The sequence below is a fragment of the Phoenix dactylifera genome, unplaced genomic scaffold (genome assembly GCF_009389715.1).
Source record: "Phoenix dactylifera cultivar Barhee BC4 unplaced genomic scaffold, palm_55x_up_171113_PBpolish2nd_filt_p 002179F, whole genome shotgun sequence".
Classification (NCBI taxonomy): Eukaryota; Viridiplantae; Streptophyta; class Magnoliopsida; order Arecales; family Arecaceae; genus Phoenix; species Phoenix dactylifera.
Window position 1 is genome coordinate 10,014 of NW_024069443.1, and position 20,509 is coordinate 30,522.

The 20,509-nt window shown below is 50.3% G+C and overlaps 1 protein-coding gene across 1 annotated transcript; it reads left to right on the forward strand.

Annotated features, from left to right (window-relative positions):
* Positions 1-1,842: 1,842 nt before the first annotated feature.
* Positions 1,843-19,638, forward strand: LOC120109432 (tryptophan synthase beta chain 2-like). Its single transcript, XM_039123193.1, has 6 exons — positions 1,843-2,050; positions 16,007-16,340; positions 16,420-16,636; positions 16,710-17,247; positions 17,336-17,434; positions 19,164-19,638. The coding sequence occupies exons 1-6, from the start codon at positions 1,990-1,992 to the stop codon at positions 19,406-19,408; spliced, it is 1,494 nt and encodes a 497-aa protein (XP_038979121.1). The 5' UTR covers positions 1,843-1,989; the 3' UTR covers positions 19,409-19,638.
* Positions 19,639-20,509: the final 871 nt, after the last annotated feature.

A 20,509-nucleotide genomic window follows, 5' to 3' on the forward strand; every position in this document is an offset into this window, starting at 1 on the left:
CAGGAGCCAATCCAACGAGCCTTTCTTTCTTCTTTGGTGTGTAGAGTAACATATGCGTCGTGAGTCACTGGAGTGCTGACCATCCAGGAGTCGCTGGAGTCGCTGGGCAACAAGAGTACTCATGCTTGATTGGTGATGAATCTCAACGGAAACCCAAGAATATCTGGTGGCAAATCAGCAACAATAGAAGGGGATTTTGATGATGAAGGGATTACAAAGGAAAGGGAATCAATTTTATAGAGAGTCCTTAGGGCTTGGACAAAGTCCGACATGCCCTAGAACCAGGAGTGGCCTAATGCATTTGGGGGCCTAAGGCGAACTCACTAAAAGGGGCCTTTTTTCTTTCTGTTTTATCTTTGAGGCCTTCTCTGCAGTGGGCTGATCTAAGGCGAACTCACTAGGGGGAGCCTTTTTTTCTTTCTGTTTTGTCTTTAAGGCCTTTTTTGCAGTGGGCCTTCTTTAGACTGGGGCTTTAGGTGACCGCCTCAATCACCTAAGGGTTGGGCCGGCCCTACCTAAAACTCTTCTCCTTCCAGCAGATTTGGGAGAGGAGACAAACTCCCATCAAGTCCTTCTCCCCCACCTCTTCTCCCCCGCCTCATGTGCAAGGCATACACTTGCTGGTCCAGGCCTTTTGTTAATCAGCCCAAACCGGTTCAATAACCGGTTTATCATAACCAACTAAACTAACAGGCATCCTAAATTTATTCTAAATAATTTTTAACATATGAGTCCCGCTGATTATGAAATACCTCCTCTCTCAGATAAATCACATGCATTTTCATGCTAACCCTAGTTTTGTAGTTTGCACTGAAAAGTGAAAAGTTCGTATCTTATTCAGTCAATCAAGGCCATCCATTCATAGCACGATGGCAGCGATACTTATTTGCATGAATGATGGTCAGCCGTAACGGGCAAAGAGAGGCTCTCGAGTCCGACAGCGGACCGGAGAGAATCCCAAATCGAAAGTGAAACCTGGGGGCTTATCCCATGTGGTCTGTAAAACACCTGCACTCCAGGCTTTGGCCACCGCCTATGAATCTAAAACTGCCAAGTGCCAGAGTTGAGAGGCATCCGACCGCATCGTCTATAAGGTTGCTATCTTTATCAGTTCCGACAGCTTATTAATTTTTTATTAATTTTTAATTTTTTTGCCACAACAGTATTCAAACCATCCTAGCGTGAAAAAAAATCCAAAAAAAAATGTCCCACAAAGCTCTTGGTAGCTGAGCCTCACCAAGCCAGAATATCTCGCTTGTGTAGTCCGCCACAAAGAAGGCCATCCAATTAGCGAGATTCCAAACAAAATGCAGCCTCCTACTAGGCTGGATCCAGACCTCCCTCACATAATCTCCAGGTATTCAAAAGCAAGAGATGGATCCGAACCTTCTTCGCATACCCCTGTATCCAACTAACTACTATAGCCGAGTCGTCTTTCAACTAAAGGGCGTCAGCTTTCAAAATATAGCATGCATAGCTGAGGCTACATCATGCATCTCTTATCTCTACTTTTGGAATCAAGTTGTCGAAAATTGGACGCCTGTTGTTGCTACTACTTTAAATTCGAATATCTAATTATAAAACCCATACAACTTTTTATACTATTATTAATATATACATTTATTAAAATTGATCCTGTAGAAGCTTAGAGGGGGGCTCCAGATGCTGGTGTCTTTCTGTCACTCCGAAGATACTCTGTAGATTGGAGAGAGGGAGTTGTTGAGGATACTTTGAAATTTACTATTATTTAATTTTATTGGGTTTATCTATTTTCGAACTGTATGGTGCGTCCATTTCCAGCAAGAAAAAAAGAAGAAGAAGAAAGTGTCCCTCTCAGCGGCGTCAGTTTTCAAACACAGGCTGCGGAAAAGAAAGAAAAGAAAATCCCAGTCGACGGGCGAATGGGAAAAAAATTAAAAGAGGACGGTCGAAGGAAGCCCTAAAATCTGGCACTGCCCCAGAAACAAAGAGAGCACATAGGGAGGTCTCATGGCGACGGCCCTCCGACCTGCTTCTCCTGCTGCCGGCTATCTTCTGAGACCGCTTTCTGGTACCCCATCCCCCCCCTTCTCTCTCTATGCTTTCTGACGGGATTAGCAGAATTGTAAACAGTGTAAACTCGTCTTCCTTTCTGGCTGGCTATAAGACGCAAAATAAGTTCAAGCCATGGCCATGAACAAAAGAGTCATTGATTTAAGTTTACCGAATCGAGGTTCTGGTTCATTCTAGATATATTTCCTGCTTATTTCACTAGCTTCTAGGTTTCGTCGCAGTCAAAAGGTGGTGTAAGCCGTAACAAAGAACTCCTTGATCCGTAATGCCAACCCAATATAGGTGGGCTTGGAAAATAAAAATAAAAAACTAGAAGGTTGTGATGGTTAGTGTTGGGGGAATACGGTTTTCCTCCAGTAATACAATAACCCTGCCACCGGAAGACTACACAGTCGACGACCCCGGACGACTGAGGTCGGCGCCCGACCCCAGAACGTCTGATCCCGGATCATCCGACCTATAGGGCTTCCGACCTCAAAGGCTTGTCTTTGTCGACCACCTGCCGCGGCCGTACCTCTCCGAGGTCCGGCCAAGGGCCATATCCTGCCACTGCTTCAGCATTTATTACACATGATCCCGGCAAATCCCCAGTTCACGCAACAATTAATGTGAATCTCCGGCCTACGCAACAATTAATGTGAATCTCCGGCCTACGCAACAATTAATGCGCGTGGCTCCTTTCATCTACGGATCCTCAGTTCTCCACGGCAAATCAGCTCGGCAGAGTCCTGTCAGCCATGATAAGTCTGACCCCAGCCTCACCGCCGACATCAATGCAATGATTCACCCGATCGCGTGACGGCTCAGGTCGTACGACGGCCTTACCTCCGACATCAGTATAATTATTTACTTGTCCGTGCACCAGATCAAGCAACGTGCTGAGCTGTACGACGGCCTTGCCCGGTCACATCGCAGGTAAACCCCCCTATAAAAGGGAACCATGCTTCTCAAGGGGGGGGGGGAAACAGAGAGAGAGAGAAAAGACACTACTGCTCCCATTTTCTTTGAACACTATTTTGCCCCCTCTGACTTAAGCATCGGAGGGCCGGCGCCGGAAAATCCGGCCACCGGCTTTTCTGCAGGCACCCAGACGGAGGACGCCGCCCGCCGACGGATCACCACTCCCTCGTGTTCGCCGACAGCTCCCCCTCCTCGACGGACGATCGCCCCCGGGTCCAATTTCCAGCAACAGTTGGCGCTAGAGGAAGGGCCCGAGTTGCGATCATGAAGTTGAGAAGTAAGGGAGCCTCCAACATCTCCCGGCGTCCCCCGGAGAGTCCTGGACATTCCGTCCAAAATTCACCTGCTCCGGCTGACCCGGTTCCTCAGGTCCAGCCGGAGCAATTCAATGCCCTGGTGCAGCAAGTCCAGGCCCTGGCGGCTGCCGTCCAAGGCCTGCGGCGTGAGGAGGCCTTACCAACGCTCCCCCCGCAGGCCCAGATCTTGCCGGAGTCCCCTCCCAACGGTCCGGTCCCCCAGGGCCAGAATCTTCATGGCTCTTCAAGGGCCAACAATGAAGGGCGGACCTCCCCCCGGAGAGAGCTGCCTGGGGAAGGTCCCAACGGAAGACCCCAACCCTCTGAAGCCGAATCTGCCCCAGACCACCGTGAGCCGGAGCAAACCACGGTGACGGTTCCTCTGGTTGGGGAGCTCGACAGGAAAGTCGAGCACTTGGAGCGCCAGATTGAAGCGCTCCACAGCAAGAAGGCAAGACAGGAGGGGGATTTTGAGTTCACCACCAAATCCCCCTTCTCCCGCCAGATCGAGGATGAGCCGGTCCCCTTGAGGTTCAAAATGCCTCAAGTGGAGCCCTACAGTGGAGTCACCGACCCCCTCGATCACTTGGAGAGCTACCGAGCTCTTATGGCCCTACAAGGATCCTCGGAGGCTGTGCTTTGTAAGGCCTTCCCGGCGACTCTTCGAGGGACAGCCCGACTCTGGTTTTCTGGGCTAAAGCCGAGCACGGTATCTTCCTTCGAGCAACTTGGCAGACAATTTGCCACCAATTTTGCCGCCAGCCGACGCCAACGGCGGACGTCAGATTTCCTCCTGGATGTCAAGCAGAAGGAGGGAGAGTCCCTGAAGGAGTATCTGGACCGCTTTACCGCCGCCACATGGGAAGTCCGCGAGCTGGACCAGTCCATAGCCATGTCGGCTTTAAAGACTGGGGCCCGCTCTTATCGATTCCTTTTCTCTATCGAGAAGAGCTTCCCGGCCGACTTCACCGAGATGCTGGCCCGAGCTCGGAAGTACGCTAAGGCCGAAGAGGCAATCGCCTCTAGGCGAGGCGCAATCGAGCCCGCCTCAAGAAAGCAGAAGAAACGCCGCGAGGAGCGCGGCCGCCAAAGAAGCCGATCCCCTCGCCGAGAGAAGAATCTCCCCCAACTGAGAAGCCCGCCTCGGCAGCGGGGACAACCTCGACGGAGGACCTCACCACGACCAAGGTCCCCACCACGGCCTCGGACACACCCAGGGAGGTACGAAAATTACACCCCTGTCAACGCTCCCCGGGCCGAAATTTTGATGGAGATCGAAGGCCGGGATTTCTTCCGACCTCCACCTCCCATGCGGGATACGGGATTCCCGCGCAATCCCAGGAAGTACTGTCGCTTCCACCGAGACCGCGGACACGACACGGAGGACTGTATTCAGCTCCGAGACAAGATCGAGGCGCTTATTCGCCGTGGGGTGCTCAATCGGTTCGTTCGGAACCAACGCGAAGAAAGGAGGCCAATGGAAAACGCAGCACCGTCCGAGAATCCGGATGACAACAGGCCCATCGCCGGCACCATCAATGTAATCGGAGAAGCCTCGGCGGGAGGACCAGCCCAAGGAATTTCCCCGAAGCGCCCGCGTACTGCTGAAGTCATTTCGTTCTGGGACGAGGATTTGGAAGGGGTTGAGACCCCTCACGATGACGCTGTGGTCATCTCCATGATTGTCAATAAATTCGATGTAAAACGTGTCCTAGTTGACAATGGAAGTTCAGCCAACGTTTTGTACTATCATGCCTACCAAAAAATGGGGTCACCAGAAGGACAACTCCGAAAAATTAATGCCCCACTTGTCGGGTTTACCGGAGACTCGGTCCCGGTCGAGGGCGAGGTCAGCTCTCTTGTTACGGTCAGCCTCGCTCCTCGAGAAAGCACTGTGAGGACGGACTTCCTTGTGGTCCGTCTACCCTCGGCCTACAACGCCATCCTGGGGCGACCAGGGCTAAATGCCCTCCGAGCTGTGGTCTCGACCCGACATCTACTCATGCGATTCCCCACCAACCGAGGAGTAGGCGAAGCCCGCGGGGATCAGCTGGTCGCCAAGCAGTGCTACATGGCGGCTCACAGAGTGAAGCAGCCAAACGAGGCGCCGGCTTAGGCAACGGGTCCCTCGTTACCCATAGAAACCCTGGACGCAAGGAATAATCCCTGGAAGAAGCAAGTAGAGCCTGGTGAGCTGCTTGTTCAAGTTCTCCTACGAAAAAATTTTTCCGAGCTAACTGTGCAGGTCGGCTCCGGCCTTGGCGTCCGCGAGAGGGGTCACCTCATCAGCTTCCTGCGGGACAATGCTGATGTCTTCGCCTGGTCGCCCGCTGACGTACCAGGAATTGACCCTGAGGTCATAGTCCATCGACTCCAGGTGAAGCCAACCAGCCGACCTGTGAAGCAGAAAAAGAGGGGCTCCGCCCCGGAACGACAACGGGCCGCAGCCGAGGAGGTAGACAAACTCCTCAAAGCCGGCTTCATCCGGGAGGTCTCCTACCCAGATTGGCTCGCCAACATAGTCCTTGTAAAGAAGGCCAATGGGAAATGGCGCATGTGCGTGGACTACACTGACCTGAACAAGGCCTGCCCGAAGGATAGCTTCCCCCTCCCAAGTATCGACCAGCTCATGGATTCTACCTCAGGACATCAACTGCTGACATTCATGGACGCCTTATCCGGATACAATCAGATCCGGATGGCGCCGGAAGACGAGAAGAAGACGGCCTTCATCACCGACAAGGGCACCTATTGCTACAAGGTGATGCCTTTCGGTTTGAAGAATGCTGGAGCCACGTATCAGAGGCTGGTCAGCCAAATATTTGAGGACCAGATCGGCCGAAATATGGAGGTCTACGTGGACGACATGCTGGTGAAAAGCCAAGTGGCGGAGCACCATATGGCCGATCTCAACGAAACATTCTCCAAGCTCAGGAGGTACCAAATGAAACTCAACCCAGCAAAATGCGCCTTCGGAGTCACCTCTGGCAAATTCCTGGGCTTCATAGTGACCTAGCGTGGAGTTGAAGCCAACCCCGAGAAAATCCGGGCGCTGCAGGAGATGACGCCCCCAAAGATAGTCAAAGAGGTGCAGCGACTCACTGGACGGGTCGCCGCCTTGGGGAGGTTCGTCTCCCGATCGGCCGAGCGCTGTCTCCCCTTCTTCAAGATCCTTAAGCGGCCAAAGGACTTTCTGTGGTCAGAAGAATGCCAGCGGGCCTTTGAAGAGCTCAGACGCCTTCTGGCCTCTCCCCCGCTGCTCACCAAGCCTCAGCGGGGCGAGGTCCTCTACTTATACTTGGCCGTTTCCCCGACCGCAGTAAGCTCAGTCCTGGTCCGGGAAGAGGACAAGCTCCAAAAGCCAGTCTACTACATCAGCCGGGTCCTCAGGGATCCTGAGACCCGATATTCTAAACTTGAGAAGACAATTTTTGCCCTTATCATCTCGGCTCGGAGACTCCGCCCTTATTTTCAAGCACATACAATAGTCATACTGACCGACCAGCCTATGAAGCAATTATTGCAGAGGTCGGATCGTGCAGGGAGGATCGCCAAGTGGGCGGTAGAGCTCGGGGAATTCGACCTCGAATATCGGCCCAGGCCGGCCATCAAAGCTCAAGTTCTCGCCGACTTTCTTGTGGAATGTACCTTGCCGGACGACCCTGAGCCACCATCTGCGCCTATGGACGGAACCCCGAAGCAACCGTGGGTTCTATATTCGGACGGGTCTTCAGCTTCGGGGGGTAGCGGGGCTGGATTAATCCTCACCAGCCCAGACGGAGTGGTGGCTGAGCAAGCCTTCCGCCTCGAGTTCCCGGCCTCAAACAACGAGGCGGAGTACGAGGCGCTTATTGCTGGGCTTAAATTGGCGAAAGAACTGAAAGTGGAAGATTTGAAGGCCTTCAGCGATTCCCAGCTGATAGTGAGCCAAGTCCAGGGGGACTTTGAAGCGAAAGAGCCATCAATGCAAAAGTATCTTCAAAAAGTGCGGGAACTTACGTCCGCCCTAGGCTCTTTCAACATCCAGCACATTCCCAGAGCGGAGAATCTCAGGCGGACCTGTTATCCAAGCTAGCGACCTCCCGCATGAGCGAGCTTTCTAAGGAGACGACGCTCGAATATCTTCGGACACCCAGCACGGAGGAACCCGAACCCACCATGTGCATCGACTTCGAGCCGAGCTGGATCGACGGGCTCGTCCGTTATCTCCGGGACGGAACCCTCCCTCAAGATGAGATTGAGGCTCGCCAGATCAGGCGTCAAGCTCCACGGTATGTCCTATACGAAAATAGGCTTTATCGTCGATCATTCACTTCTCCCCTCCTCAGATGTCTCCGCCCCTCTGAGGCGGACTATGCCCTCCGAGAAGTCCATGAAGGAATTTGCGGAAATCACCTGGGAGGTCGGGCGTTAGCCCATAAGATCCTGCGACAAGGATATTACTGGCCCACCCTCCAGAAGGATGCGACGGACTTCGTTCGGAGGTGCGACCGGTGCCAGCGGAACGCCAACATCCAACGCCGACCTTCGGCCCTGCTGACCTCAATCACCGCCCCCTGGCCGTTTGCCCAGTGGGGAATCGACATTCTGGGACCCTTCCCTCTGGCAACCGGACAAAGAAAATTTCTGGTCGTCTCCATCGACTACTTCACCAAGTGGGTCGAAGCTAAACCTGTGGCTCGGATCACCGAGCATAAGATGCGGAACTTCGTGTGGAAGTCCATTATCTGTAGATTCGGACTCCCCCGTATCCTTATATCCGACAATGGCCGGCAGTTCGACAACGTCCACTTCAGAGAATTTTGCTCTGAGCTCGGCATCGACCACCGCTTCACCTCGGTCGCCCATCCCCAGACAAACGGAGAAACTGAGGTAACAAATCGTACTATTTTGCAGGGACTCAAGGCCATGCTTGACCGATCCAAAGGACAATGGGTTGAGGACCTGTACAACGTCCTCTGGGCTTATCGGACTACGTTCCGATTGCCCACCGGCGAGACCCCCTTCAACCTGGCATACGGCACGGAGGCTGTCATCCCACTGGAAATCGGCCTCCCTTCCCCAAGAGTGGAGCATTATGATCCTGACTCCAACTCTTCTCGGCTCAGAAACAACCTGGATCTCGTCGAAGAGACACGAGAGGTCGCCCGGGTCCGTATGGCAAGATACCAACAAAAAACGGCTCAATACTACAACTCTCGGGTCAAGCCCAAGCTCTTCAAAGTAGGGGACCTCGTCCTCAGGAGGGCCGAGGGCTCTCAGCCAACTGAGCAGGGAAAGCTCGCCCCGAATTGGGAAGGGCCGTATCAAATCGCCCGAGTACAACGACCCGGAGCATACAAGCTGAAATCTCTCGAAGGGACCCCCATTCCGCGAAGCTGGAATTCCGAGAATCTACGAATGTACTACCAATGAGACCCCTAAGGGTTCAAGACAACCAAAAACACGGATTCGGTCTCCTTTTTACATATGATCCGACCATTCCAATAATTACAGTTATCTCTTCTAACCTTGGGTCGTTTGTGATCCTCAGATTCCTCGGCCAAGGTCGGGATGCCTCGAGGCTCGACCGTAGAGTTCCAAACTTCCTTGACCTCGGGAAGTATTGCAGGACAGCGGAGCATCGACCTGGCGCACGATCCCTCGACTAAGGTCGGGATGCCCCGAGGGTCGACCGTAGAGTCCCAAACTCCCTCGACCTCGGAAAGCGTCGCAGGTCGGTAGCGCGTTCCCAGACCCACCGACCTGGCACACGATCCCTCGACTAAGGTCGATATGCCCCGAGGGTCGACCGTAGAGTCCCAAACTCCCTCGACCTCGGGAAGCGTCGCAGGTCGGTAGCGCGTTTCCAGACCCACCGACCTGGCGCACGATCCCTCGACTAAGGTCGAGATGCCCCGAGGGTCGACCGTAGAGTCCCAAACTTCCTCGACCTCGGGAAGCGTCGCAGGTCGGTAGCGCGTTCCCAGACCCACCGACCTGGCGCACGATCCCTCGACTAAGGTCGAGATGCCCCGAGGGTCGACCGTAGAGTCCCAAACTCCCTCGACCTCGGAAAACGTCGCAGGTCGGTAGCGCGTTCCCAGACCCACCGACCTGGCGCACGATCCCTCGACTAAGGTCGAGATGCCCCGAGGGTCGACCGTAGAGTCCCAAACTCCCTCGACCTCGGGAAGCGTCGCAGGTCGATAGCACGTTCCCAGACCCATCGACCTGGCGCACGACCTCCTGACTAAGATCGGATGCCCCGAGGTTCGACCGTAGGGTCCCAAACTCCCTCGACCTCGGGAAGAGTCGCAGATTGATGGAGCATCTCCAAACCCCCTCAACCTCGGCGGGCGCCATAGGGCTCATGAGAAGCCCGAGCTCCTCAAAAGTCAAAGAATGACTCCGGAAGTTGGCGAGGAAATAAGGCCACCTACTCTGATACGAGGGGCGCAATTTTGGAGACACAAAAGGTACATCCTATTTGATGCTCGCCTTGTTATATTTATCTACGTATTGACAGTGAAACCCCGATTGAAATCGGGACCTTAATCTGGCCAAGGTCGGATTGCTTCTACAAGTCGGTGTAAGATTAATCTCCCGTTGACCTTGTGCATGCTTCGTCTACCGACGATCTCCACCACAACTCATATAAACCCTTATGGGCAAGGGCCAAATTCAGCCCCCATGCCCAGACTCCGATGTCAACCTGTGAAGATAACCTCAAAGGCCGAGGTGTTCCTTACAGGCCCCAATCCCGCTCACCTGAATCTCGGCAGAGTCCGAGGGCAATGACTATGAAAAACCTGGCGACGACGTGACTATTGGCCTAAGCTCCCCTTTGGGGGACAACTTTCTTACGGGCCTGCGCCCCAAGAGCCAGGCTCAAAAGCTTGGCCGAGCACCTCGGTAGCGACCTATGTAGGTCTAGCGTGGCCCCACTTGGGGGCCCGAAGCCCGAACCCGGAGCCATGAGAACCTAAAAGCCAAACTTGGCAACCTCTGCGACCTACGAATCCGAGCTACAAGACTTGGTGAAATTTCCTAAAGTCTAAGCTCGGAGCCCCCCCTAGCTAGCGTAATCAGAGTTCGGACACTTATACACACCAGAAGAAAGGTAAGACATAGCCAAAGAACATGTCTTTATTAATATTATCCGAAGGCTCGGATACGAAGTCGAGAGTCGGCAGAAGTACCGACCTCGTTTGCGAGTGAAAAAGACAGAGAAGAAGAATAAATGTAGAAGTGAAAGAAAAAGCTTTCATTGATGAAACGCCAAAAGGCTAAGTACAAAACTAGAGGCCGGCCTTTTACAAAGTTGTAGGCCGACCTCGTTTACAATGATCATAGAAAAAACCGAAGTCCTAAGAGGCGGCGGCTTCATTAGCATCGCCCTCGTCGTCTACAGGAATGACCTGCGGGTCTTCAGTAGGCGCGGGCTCAGGGTCTGCAGCGGGCGCGGGCTCAGGGTCTGCAGCGGGGGCCTCGGCTGGCGCCGCGGGAACAACCTCGCTGGTTTCACGAGGTATGGCCTCCGCCCTCGCCGGTTCAGCTGCCACGGCTTCGACCTCAGCAAGGTCCTCCTCGGACATGAGGGCAGCGGGGATATCGTCGTCGTCGTCGTCGGAGCCGTACCCGAACCTCATCCTCGGACGGACCGTCGAGAGGTCGAACTGGGGGCATATCCGGGCCATCTGCTTCCGGAAGTTGTCAAAGCTCCGGAGGAACCCGTCCACAGTCTCCTCTAACATATCGCGGAACTCTTCTGACTCCTTGAAGAGTTCGACGGCGTTCTCGGCCTGCTCGAGCGCCCTCTTCTCCCGGGCCTCGAGCTGCTCGATCTTGAGGCGGAAGACTCCAGCCTCGTACTTCAGACCCGCGACCTCGGACTGGGCCTCCCCCAGGTGCGCCTCCGAGGCACGCAGGGCCGATTTCGTCAACGAATGGGCGGCCCTCTCCTCTTCGAGCACCTCGACCATGGCGAGTCTCCCGGCCTCGGTGGCTTCCCTTCGCGCTTCGGCTTCGGCCAGCGCGGCCTCCAGCTCAGCGACCCTCTTCTTGGCCGGCTCCAACTGCCGGCTGAGTCGTCGAGTCTCCGCCTGACAACTTTGGGCAATAAACACTAGGGAGTCGACTTCATGGATACGCTGCAAAAGAGGAAAAAAGAAGAAGAAAGTAACTATAAGTAAAAAGCAGGCAGTGTATGCATAAGTTAGTAGCAATGAGAGGTTAAGACAATAGCTCACCCGAACAGTATTACAGTAGGTACTGTCGACGATCTCTTCCAGCGACGCCCTCCGGAACTCGGCCCGGTCCGCTGGAAGCATGGCGTGCCGACATACCGCGCGCGCGGTATCGGCATCGTGGAAGGCCGAGCTCCCCTCAAGGATTGGGGACCCCGGCTCGGCTGACCTCCCCGCCTGATCCCTCGGGGAGATCGGCTCGCCCGAGCTGGGGACCTCGGGGCCCCTGCTCGGCCCGGGCTCTGAAGGCCGCAGTCGGATCACCATCGGTCCTCCCCGCTGGGCGACAGGGGTAGGACGGAGTGGGGGTGCCGAGCCCGCATCGCCGGTATCTGGCGCCCGCCTTCGGGCGCCCGCAGAGACCCCCGCCTCCGGGCCTCCCGTCCCGGCCGAGGTGGAAGCAGCGGCCGACTTCGACTTCTTCCGGGGCTGAGGGATGGCCCCGCCGGCCTCGGCCTCCCGCCTCTTCAGCCGAGAAAAGAGGGATGTGCTGCTAGTCGGCATGTGGGGGATGTCTGAAACCAAAAATTTTTTCGAGTGTCAGACCAGTGTTAGCGAAAAGAAGAAATAGATAAAAATAGGACGAGACAACTATTCTTACCCTCGGGGCACGCCGAGCTCAAGCCCACGCTCGCCAAGGCGCCCTTCCGTAGGAGCTCGGTTAGGTTGAATCCTTTTCCGAGGGCCCGTAGGGAGTCCAAGACCCTCAGCTCCCTCCTCGAGGGATCGGAGAGCCTGTTGAGAGTCTTCAACCGAGGATGCCCCCACCTCGGGTTGAACCCCCACGGCACCTCGGATGCAAGAAAGAAAAATTTCCCCTTCCACTCATGAATAGAGGAAGGGGCGCTCTGGAAGAGCGACATACCGCCCCGAAAGGCGAAGTATAGCCACTCTGCATCCGCCGGGTTTTTCTTTAATAAAAAACACCGGCGAAAAATGCTCACCGAGATCGGAATCCCGTGCGCGAGGCACAAGGACAAGAACCCGATGATAGTTCTCCACGAGTTCGGAGCAAGCTGTGCTGGGACGAGTTGATACTCCACCAGCAAGTTGTTCACGAACTCGTGAACAGGGAACCGCAGGCCGGCCCAGAGCGTCTCGCGGTAAATCGCGATCCGACCTGGGGGCGGCCGCGTCACCCTGTCTTCCGGCCCTGCAGTTTCGAGACGAAACCCGGGCTGGAAGAAGAACCGGGAGCGGATTAACTCCAGCTCCTCCCTCGATAAGCTTGACCCTACCTCCTCCGGACCAAGACCCATTTTTTCAGAAAATTGAAGTAAACTAAAAGATGAGAGGAGTAGGTAGGAGAAGAAGGGAAACCCTAAATAACACGGGGCAAGAACCTACGGAAAGAGTCGCCGGAAACCGCTCCGGGGATCGTCGGCAAAGTATCGTTGGGAGAGAGAATGGAGGTAGGGACGACAAAAGCAAAGGGCGACCAAATAGGATTATTAGGGCAGACTCGAGGGGCTTATATAGACCCCCCTGACGGCCCGGATTGGCGGGCTTAGTTTCCATCCCCCGTCCAGATTGCGCCAGGTGTCAACCTCGGAACCCGAAGCACCGCATTCACTCCGGATCAATATCCCGGGTACGCAACCGAGGCCCGTCCCATCGGATCTCACGGCCTCATCATAGGCCCACTAAACCGGATCACCTTAAAAGACGAGCGGACATCACCTCCGCTCCCTTCATTTAATAAGCCTCAGGGACACGTGGAGCGCCGAGATAACCCCAGCCTCCCATATCGTTATTCCGCCAATACGAAATCGGAAACGTCCGACCTCAGATCATGCCACGTGCTCATTTCGAAGCGCGAAACGGCGTGCCTATTTAAGGAGGCGGCTTCGATTATAAGGTCGAGGCGCCACCTCATCGGGCCCAGGGAGCCTCGTTATGAGCTCGCCGTACAAAGCGATCTCGGAGATCTAAAGGGCGTAATCATCATCATGGCTGCTTCGAGATACGTAAGGGTGCAGACCCCGTCATAAGTCCGCTGTATAAAGCGATCTCGACGGGCCAAAGGGCGCAGCCCACGCCATAACTACCTCGAAATGCCTAAGGGCGCGGACCTCATCATAAATCCACCACATGAAGCGACCTCGAAGGTTCAAAAGGCACGGACTTCGTTACAGAAGCTTTAGGGGTGCGGGCGTGATCCCCTTCGGCCTCGATAACCACGATAACAACTTCTACTTTCCACGTCCGAGCCTGCAGCTCGAACTCGGAAGTCGGAGGGTAGTGTTGGGGGAATACGGTTTTCCCCCAGTAATACAATAACCCTGCCACCGGAAGACTACACAGTCGACGACCCCGGACGACTGAGGTCGGCGCCCGACCCCAGAACGTCCGATCCCGGATCATCCGACCTATAGGGCTTCCGACCTCAAAGGCTTGTCTTTGTCGACCACCTGCCGCGGCCGTACCTCTCCGAGGTCCGGCCAAGGGCCATATCCTGCCACTGCCCTAGCATTTATTACACATGATCCCGGCAAATCCCCAGTTCACGCAACAATTAATGTGAATCTCCGGCCTACGCAACAATTAATGTGAATCTCCGGCCTACGCAACAATTAATGCGCGTGGCTCCTTTCATCTACGGATCCTCAGTTCTCCACAGCAAATCAGCTCGGCAGAGTCCTGTCAGCCATGATAAGTCTGACCCCAGCCTCACCGCCGACATCAATGCAATGATTCACCCGATCGCGTGACGGCTCAGGTCGTACGACGACCTTACCTCCGACATCAGTATAATTATTTACTTGTCCGTGCACCAGATCAAGCAACGTGCCGAGCTGTACGACGGCCTTGCCCGGTCACATCGCAGGTAAACCCCCCTATAAAAGGGAACCATGCTTCTCAAGGGGGGGGGGGGGAAACAGAGAGAGAGAGAAAAGACACTACTGCTCCCATTTTCTTTGAACACTATTTTGCCCCCTCTGACTTAAGCATCGGAGGGCCGGCGCCGGAAAACCCGGCCACCGGCTTTTCTGCAGGCACCCAGACGGAGGACGCCGCCCGCCGACGGATCACCACTCCCTCGTGTTCGCCGACAGCTCCCCCTCCTCGACGGACGATCGCCCCCGGGTCCAATTTCCAGCAACAGTTAGCTTTGTGGTTGTATCATGTCATCATGGACTAGTTTTCTTGGTTCATTGGGCAAGTAAGAAGTCATATGCTGCAAATATAATGTGATCCTATTTGCAGATAGGTGACCAATCCATGGAGCAATCGCATTTGTGGAATGCAGCCCATTTAAATTCATCTTTTGGAACTTTCCACTACTTGACTGTTTAAAACTCACTAATCACGTCAAAAAGATGAAGTTCCACAGAAGTTGCTGTCTAAGAATTAAGGTGAGTATATGAATCCAAGAGAAACGGATGTAAAGAAATGATTAAGGTGGTTCTTGGTGTCCGTGGCGCTGTCTAATGCACATAGTTGAAAATTTCAGCTGAAACTGAAATGTTTCAGTCAAAACGTTCTAGATTTTGAAACGTCAATCAAAATGGAAAGTTGAACCAGGTTTTCCTTCTCAGACGCGCTCTAGTAGTTTCCATTGAAGCTAATAGAGTTACTTAAAACACTCCGTTTCAGCTAAAATCGGGACCATATAAAATCTGTTATCTCTGGCCTTGCGACCTGATATTTAGTTTCAGGGTAAAAGGAACATATTCATTCTTGGCAAATGCTTCTGACTAACATCTAGCTGAAACTGGCTTGGCCACAAAAGCTTTAGACACTGATGATCGGATGAGCAATGTGTAGGTGTAAGCAGAATGAAGGGTTGCTATCCGGCTTTAGAGAAAAAACTGTTGACTAAGTAAATATGCAGAATCTCATGGCATGCTTTAGCAAGTTCAACGAGATGAAAGCCTTTGTATAAACAATGTAGCTAAATATTGAAGATAGTGAGATTCAACAACCTTTTTATTTTGCATATTAAGTAGGTAAACAACCGTAATGGTTACCATTGAAGCATGATCGAATACCAGCTGCCTTATAGCAGTCCCCATACAAACAAAGAGAAGAGAAAGAATGCAGACTCAAACTACATAATTGCAAAACTTGGACTTGGACAGCCCCCGATAAGATCATACTATCTCAAGAAGTTCATTCCTCTTGGGTTGGATGTTGAGCAAGCATTGTAAAATTACTAGTTTGAGTAACATGAGCCATTATTTACCAGAATCTCTACTGTGACGCAGAAATAAAAATGAGGAAAGCTTTTTCCTATACTTCAGATGAATCTTTTGATTCCTGATTGTTATGCCTCTGTTCCTTGGGAAGACATTGTATCTAGCTTGTTTAAGTATGCTGCTTCTACTATATTTGCCTACATAATTTTTCACTGAACTGTTCTAGTGTTTATCTTTGAGATATTTGGATATATATCTATATATATGTACAAGCTCATCCTACTTCACGGACAGAACATAAATATAGATCATTTTCTGTTTGTGCTCATAGATATTGAGGAGCCATCACATGGTTTCACACAAAAGTTAAAGCTTGCAGTGTATAAGAGGCACTCATCCAGTTGCCAAATAAGAGTCAGAGCAAGTTCCAAGGATCTAAACATAGTAGAAATCCCTAACCGATGGTATAATCTTGTTGCTGACCTCCCACTGAAACCTCCTCCAGCTCTGCATCCAAAGACGCACAAGCCACTAAAATTTGAAGACTTGTCGCCCCTTTTCCCAGATGAGTTGATTAAGCAAGAGGTGAGTAATGACAGGTTCATTGATATCCCAGATGAAGTTATTGATGTCTATAAGCTCTGGCGACCGACGCCTCTGATTAGGTTTGTCTTGTGACATCGTCATATATTCTGTGACCATTTAAACAAGAAAATGGAACTTATATTTCTTATTGATCAATAGAGCTAGGAGACTGGAGAAGCTGATCGACACCCCAGCAAGAATCTACTACAAGTATGAGGGCACTAGCCCAGCTGGTTCACACAAACCCAATACTGCACTCCCACAAGTCTGGTATAATGCTCAACAAGGAGTGAAAAATGTTGTAACTGAAACTGGTGCTGGCCAATGGGGCAGTTCTTTGGCCTTTGCATGCAGTCTATTTGGACTCAACTGTGAGGCAGGTATATTAAGTTGTTGCTAAGGAAGTTTTTATTCATGCAACTAACTAGCTTAGTTGATTCATTATCCAGGTCTGGCAGGTCCGTGTATCCTATGATCAAAAACCTTATAGGAAACTGATGATGCAAACTTGGGGAGCCAAAGTGCACCCATCACCATCTGGTGTAACTGATGCAGGAAGGAAAATCCTCGAGACAGATCCTTCAAGCCCTGGTAGTTTGGGTATAGCAATCTCAGAAGCTGTAGAGGTTGCAGCTACACATGCTGACACCAAATATTGTTTGGGAAGTGTTTTGAATCATGTCCTGCTACACCAAACTATCATTGGTGAGGAGTGTCTAAAACAGATGGAAGCAGTAGGTGAGACACCAGACATGATCATTGGCTGCACTGGTGGTGGGTCTAATTTTGCGGGTTTGGCATTTCCATTCATTCGAGAAAAGTTAAATGGAAAGATAAATCCAATTATAAGAGCTGTGGAGCCTGCAGCATGCCCTTCACTTACCAAAGGCATTTACACCTATGATTATGGTGACACGGCAGGGATGACACCATTGTTGAAGATGCACACCCTTAGGCATGACTTTGTTCCTGACCCAATTCATGCAGGCAAAAATTCTCGAGTTTGGAATTTGATTTCACTCTCTCTTTTTTTTTTTTGGATTTTGGCTTATTGATTTGGTCATTAATGTTGCAGGTGGCCTGCGCTACCATGGAATGGCTCCACTAATTTCACATGTTTATCAACTGGGTTTTATGGAAGCTGTTGTGATACCTCAGACTGAATGCTTTCAAGGTGACAGATTTCAGCTATTGACTTCTTTAGTGATAAGGACATGCTTGAAAATTGCAAGAAAAGCTATTTAAAACAGAAAGAAAGAAAGGAGATTTTGCGTAGTAATGGTAATTGAACTTACAACATTGACAACTGTCAAAAATCACATGAAATAATCACCATTGATTGTTAAATATACTTAGCTGCACTTCATGAAAAAGAAGTGTTATAAATGTTGGATGTAGTGATATAAAATATTATACTGTATATACAACACAAATATGCATATTCAGTTGCCCTCCACATATTTTTTCTGATATATTCAGTATGTACATGTATGCATATGTACACCATCCACATGCATTTCAAGTGCTACCTCTAAGTTCATTGGAGTATGAGTTATAGTGGTGTATATATTGGATCATGCCCTCATGAGAAGATTTATATTGACTACAATTTTTCTCCAAAGGGCTCTAGGACTATTAATGTAGATTGAGAGACATCTTTAATAATCCAGCCACCAACAGCATTTGGTAAAATTGAAAAGCTTCGTTAGCATCTTTAATGCTGCTTTATGGTTTGGGTGCATGACTTTTTTTATTTTTTTGGTTCCATCTCAACTTTCTGGAGGTCTTACATGTTAATGACTTTGCAACATTATCCTTGAGCTTCATGTTTATACATTCCTGAAACATTATTTCAGTTTAGCTTGTGCTCATGGTGCCTTGGTGACTTTATATCCATTCATTCTTTGGTTCTTATGCCAGCTTGGTTTCCTCCTTTCCCTTTGATTCATCTATTAGTTACTGCATGGTTGCTTTTAGTAGATATACAACTGTCTGATGCTTCAATATGCGTTGTCTGCCACTTGAAATTTCATGGGATTGAAATACCATAATTTTATATAAGTGTTCTTTGACAGGGCACTTTGGAAAACCATACCATGTATCAACACTTTTGGCTGAAATAAATAGGATACTCTTTGAGAAGTCAAGAATTGTAGTATCTTTTCCAAATTCCCAGGAGTGTCAACAGGCTATAAATCATGAAATTGAAGTGTCCATAATATTGGTTGGGATCTGTGGCACTATATCTCTACGTTACATGACCGGGCTTCAAAACACATTAAATATAATATCTTGTGATTGATGAACTAGACATGCTTCAATAATATGCATGTCTTGGCAAGTAATGTATTATACCTACTCATGGTTAGTTTGTTCGCAAGCATCTGTGGCTTTGGAGCAAATGTGTATGATTCTATACACATCATGCTGGAATTTTACTGAAAAAAAATGAAGATGTCCCATTTGGTTAAATATTGACCTCAAGTAAGCTGTGGTTTCCAGTAAATTTTATCAGTTGTAGATATTATGCTCTTTTTATATAAGAAATTCCAAGAAAAAAAACCAGCAGGTTCTTGGACTTCACCATACTCTGCACTTCATGCTTCTTCCATCCACAAAGAAGGTCAGGGTAAATTAATGCGTCAATACTTGGTAACCGGTCAGTCTAGGCTTCAGTTTTGCGGCTTTCTCTTGCTTCTTTCTTGAAATATTATTCCTTTTTTAACACATTAGAAGTACATGCATATACTTGTATCATGTGGTTATTATAAGTCAAAAGGATGAACAACCTATTTTGTTACACTCACTTTTCTCTACTTAATAGGTTGCTAAAAAGATAGGCGGATACTAAGCAAGGATTTTATAAACAGAGTGGTTCTGAAATTATTATTTTTTGATTACAGCTGCTTTACAATTTGCCCGTACAGAGGGTCTGATTCCAGCTCCAGAACCAACTCATGCTATAGCAGCCACAATTAGGGAAGCATTACATTGCAAAGAGACGGGAGAAAGAAAAGTTATTCTGATGGCTATGTGTGGTCATGGTCACTTCGATCTAACCGCGTATGAGAAATATTTGCAAGGGGATATGGTTGATTTATCATACTCCAGTGAGAAGGTACAAGCATCTTTAACTGCTGTGCCCTAAGTCATACCCTAGAATATTAGGATCCGACTGCAAATTATTGCTAACAGAATAAGATATTATGAGTGAATGCTGAAAATTATTTATTGCATGGCTGATTGAACAAGCTAAAGTGCTAATACCTGAACTCATTTCTCATGCCTTGGGCTTTCATTGGTTTTCTTCTGATATCAAATCACATTGTTTGCCCCAACTGATTTCAGCTTATATAAGCTCTAATTTTCTTCTCACCACCACTTACTGGCTAGCTGTGGATTTGCCAAATGTATTTTAGTAGCAATCATGCTCTACATAGTCCAGCAATTTGTAGTTTCCTTGTGTAAATATACAATTACTTGGCACATCCAGACTAATGAAGATTACTGTACTATTTTTGCTTGGTGGCACGCCAAGTTTTGCTCTCTGGGAGGATAAGCCTAATGGTAGATCTTATATGTTTTTCCTCTTATGGGTAAGGCTGCAAATGGGTCGGGTCGACCGTGACCCGATCCGACCTGACCTGACCCGAATTTTAGGATCTGCGGGTCTGGGTCGGGTTCTAAAATTGGATCTGAATCATTTTTTAGATCGGATCTGGGTTTATCAAACGGATCCAACCCGATCCGAATGGACCTAGAGAGAGAGAGAGAGAGAGAGAGAGAGAGAGAGAGAGAGAGGAAAAGCCCTAAGGTCTAAGGGGAATAGGGTTCAAGCGTGGAAGGATAGCAACAAGCATAGGTTCACAGAATCCAAAGAACCTCAGCCCGTCAGGATACTCTCTCGATCTATTGCACCGTTGATACCTCTGGTGTCAGGATACTCTCTTGATCTATTGCACCGTTGATACCTCTGGTGTCTTGGTATCTGGCTTTTTTTTTTTTCCTTCTGTTTTTTGGTTTTTGTTTCTTTTAACTTTTGAAGGGAGAAAGGGAGGGAACACTGAACTGAATTTGGGTCATGTGCCTGTTTTCTGCAATGGAATTGGATTTTGGAAGAAGGTCTGGGGTTTTTTTGGTCCTCGTGTGAGGGGACTGGGGAGCTGGGAGACGCCAAGTTCCGTCCAACCAGTCATATAGATAAAAAATAGTGTGATATGAAATTTGGCTTGTAGACCGACTTAGTTAG

Excerpts from the sequence above, each read along its gene's own strand:
- LOC120109432 (XM_039123193.1), top strand. The coding sequence starts at position 1,990 with ATGGCGACGGCCCTCCGACCTGCTTCTCCTGCTGCCGGCTATCTTCTG. Across the intron at positions 16,637-16,709 it reads TATTTGGACTCAACTGTGAG|GTCTGGCAGGTCCGTGTATC; the intron begins GCAGGTATATTA and ends TTCATTATCCAG. Across the intron at positions 17,435-19,163 it reads TCAGACTGAATGCTTTCAAG|CTGCTTTACAATTTGCCCGT; the intron begins GTGACAGATTTC and ends TTTTGATTACAG.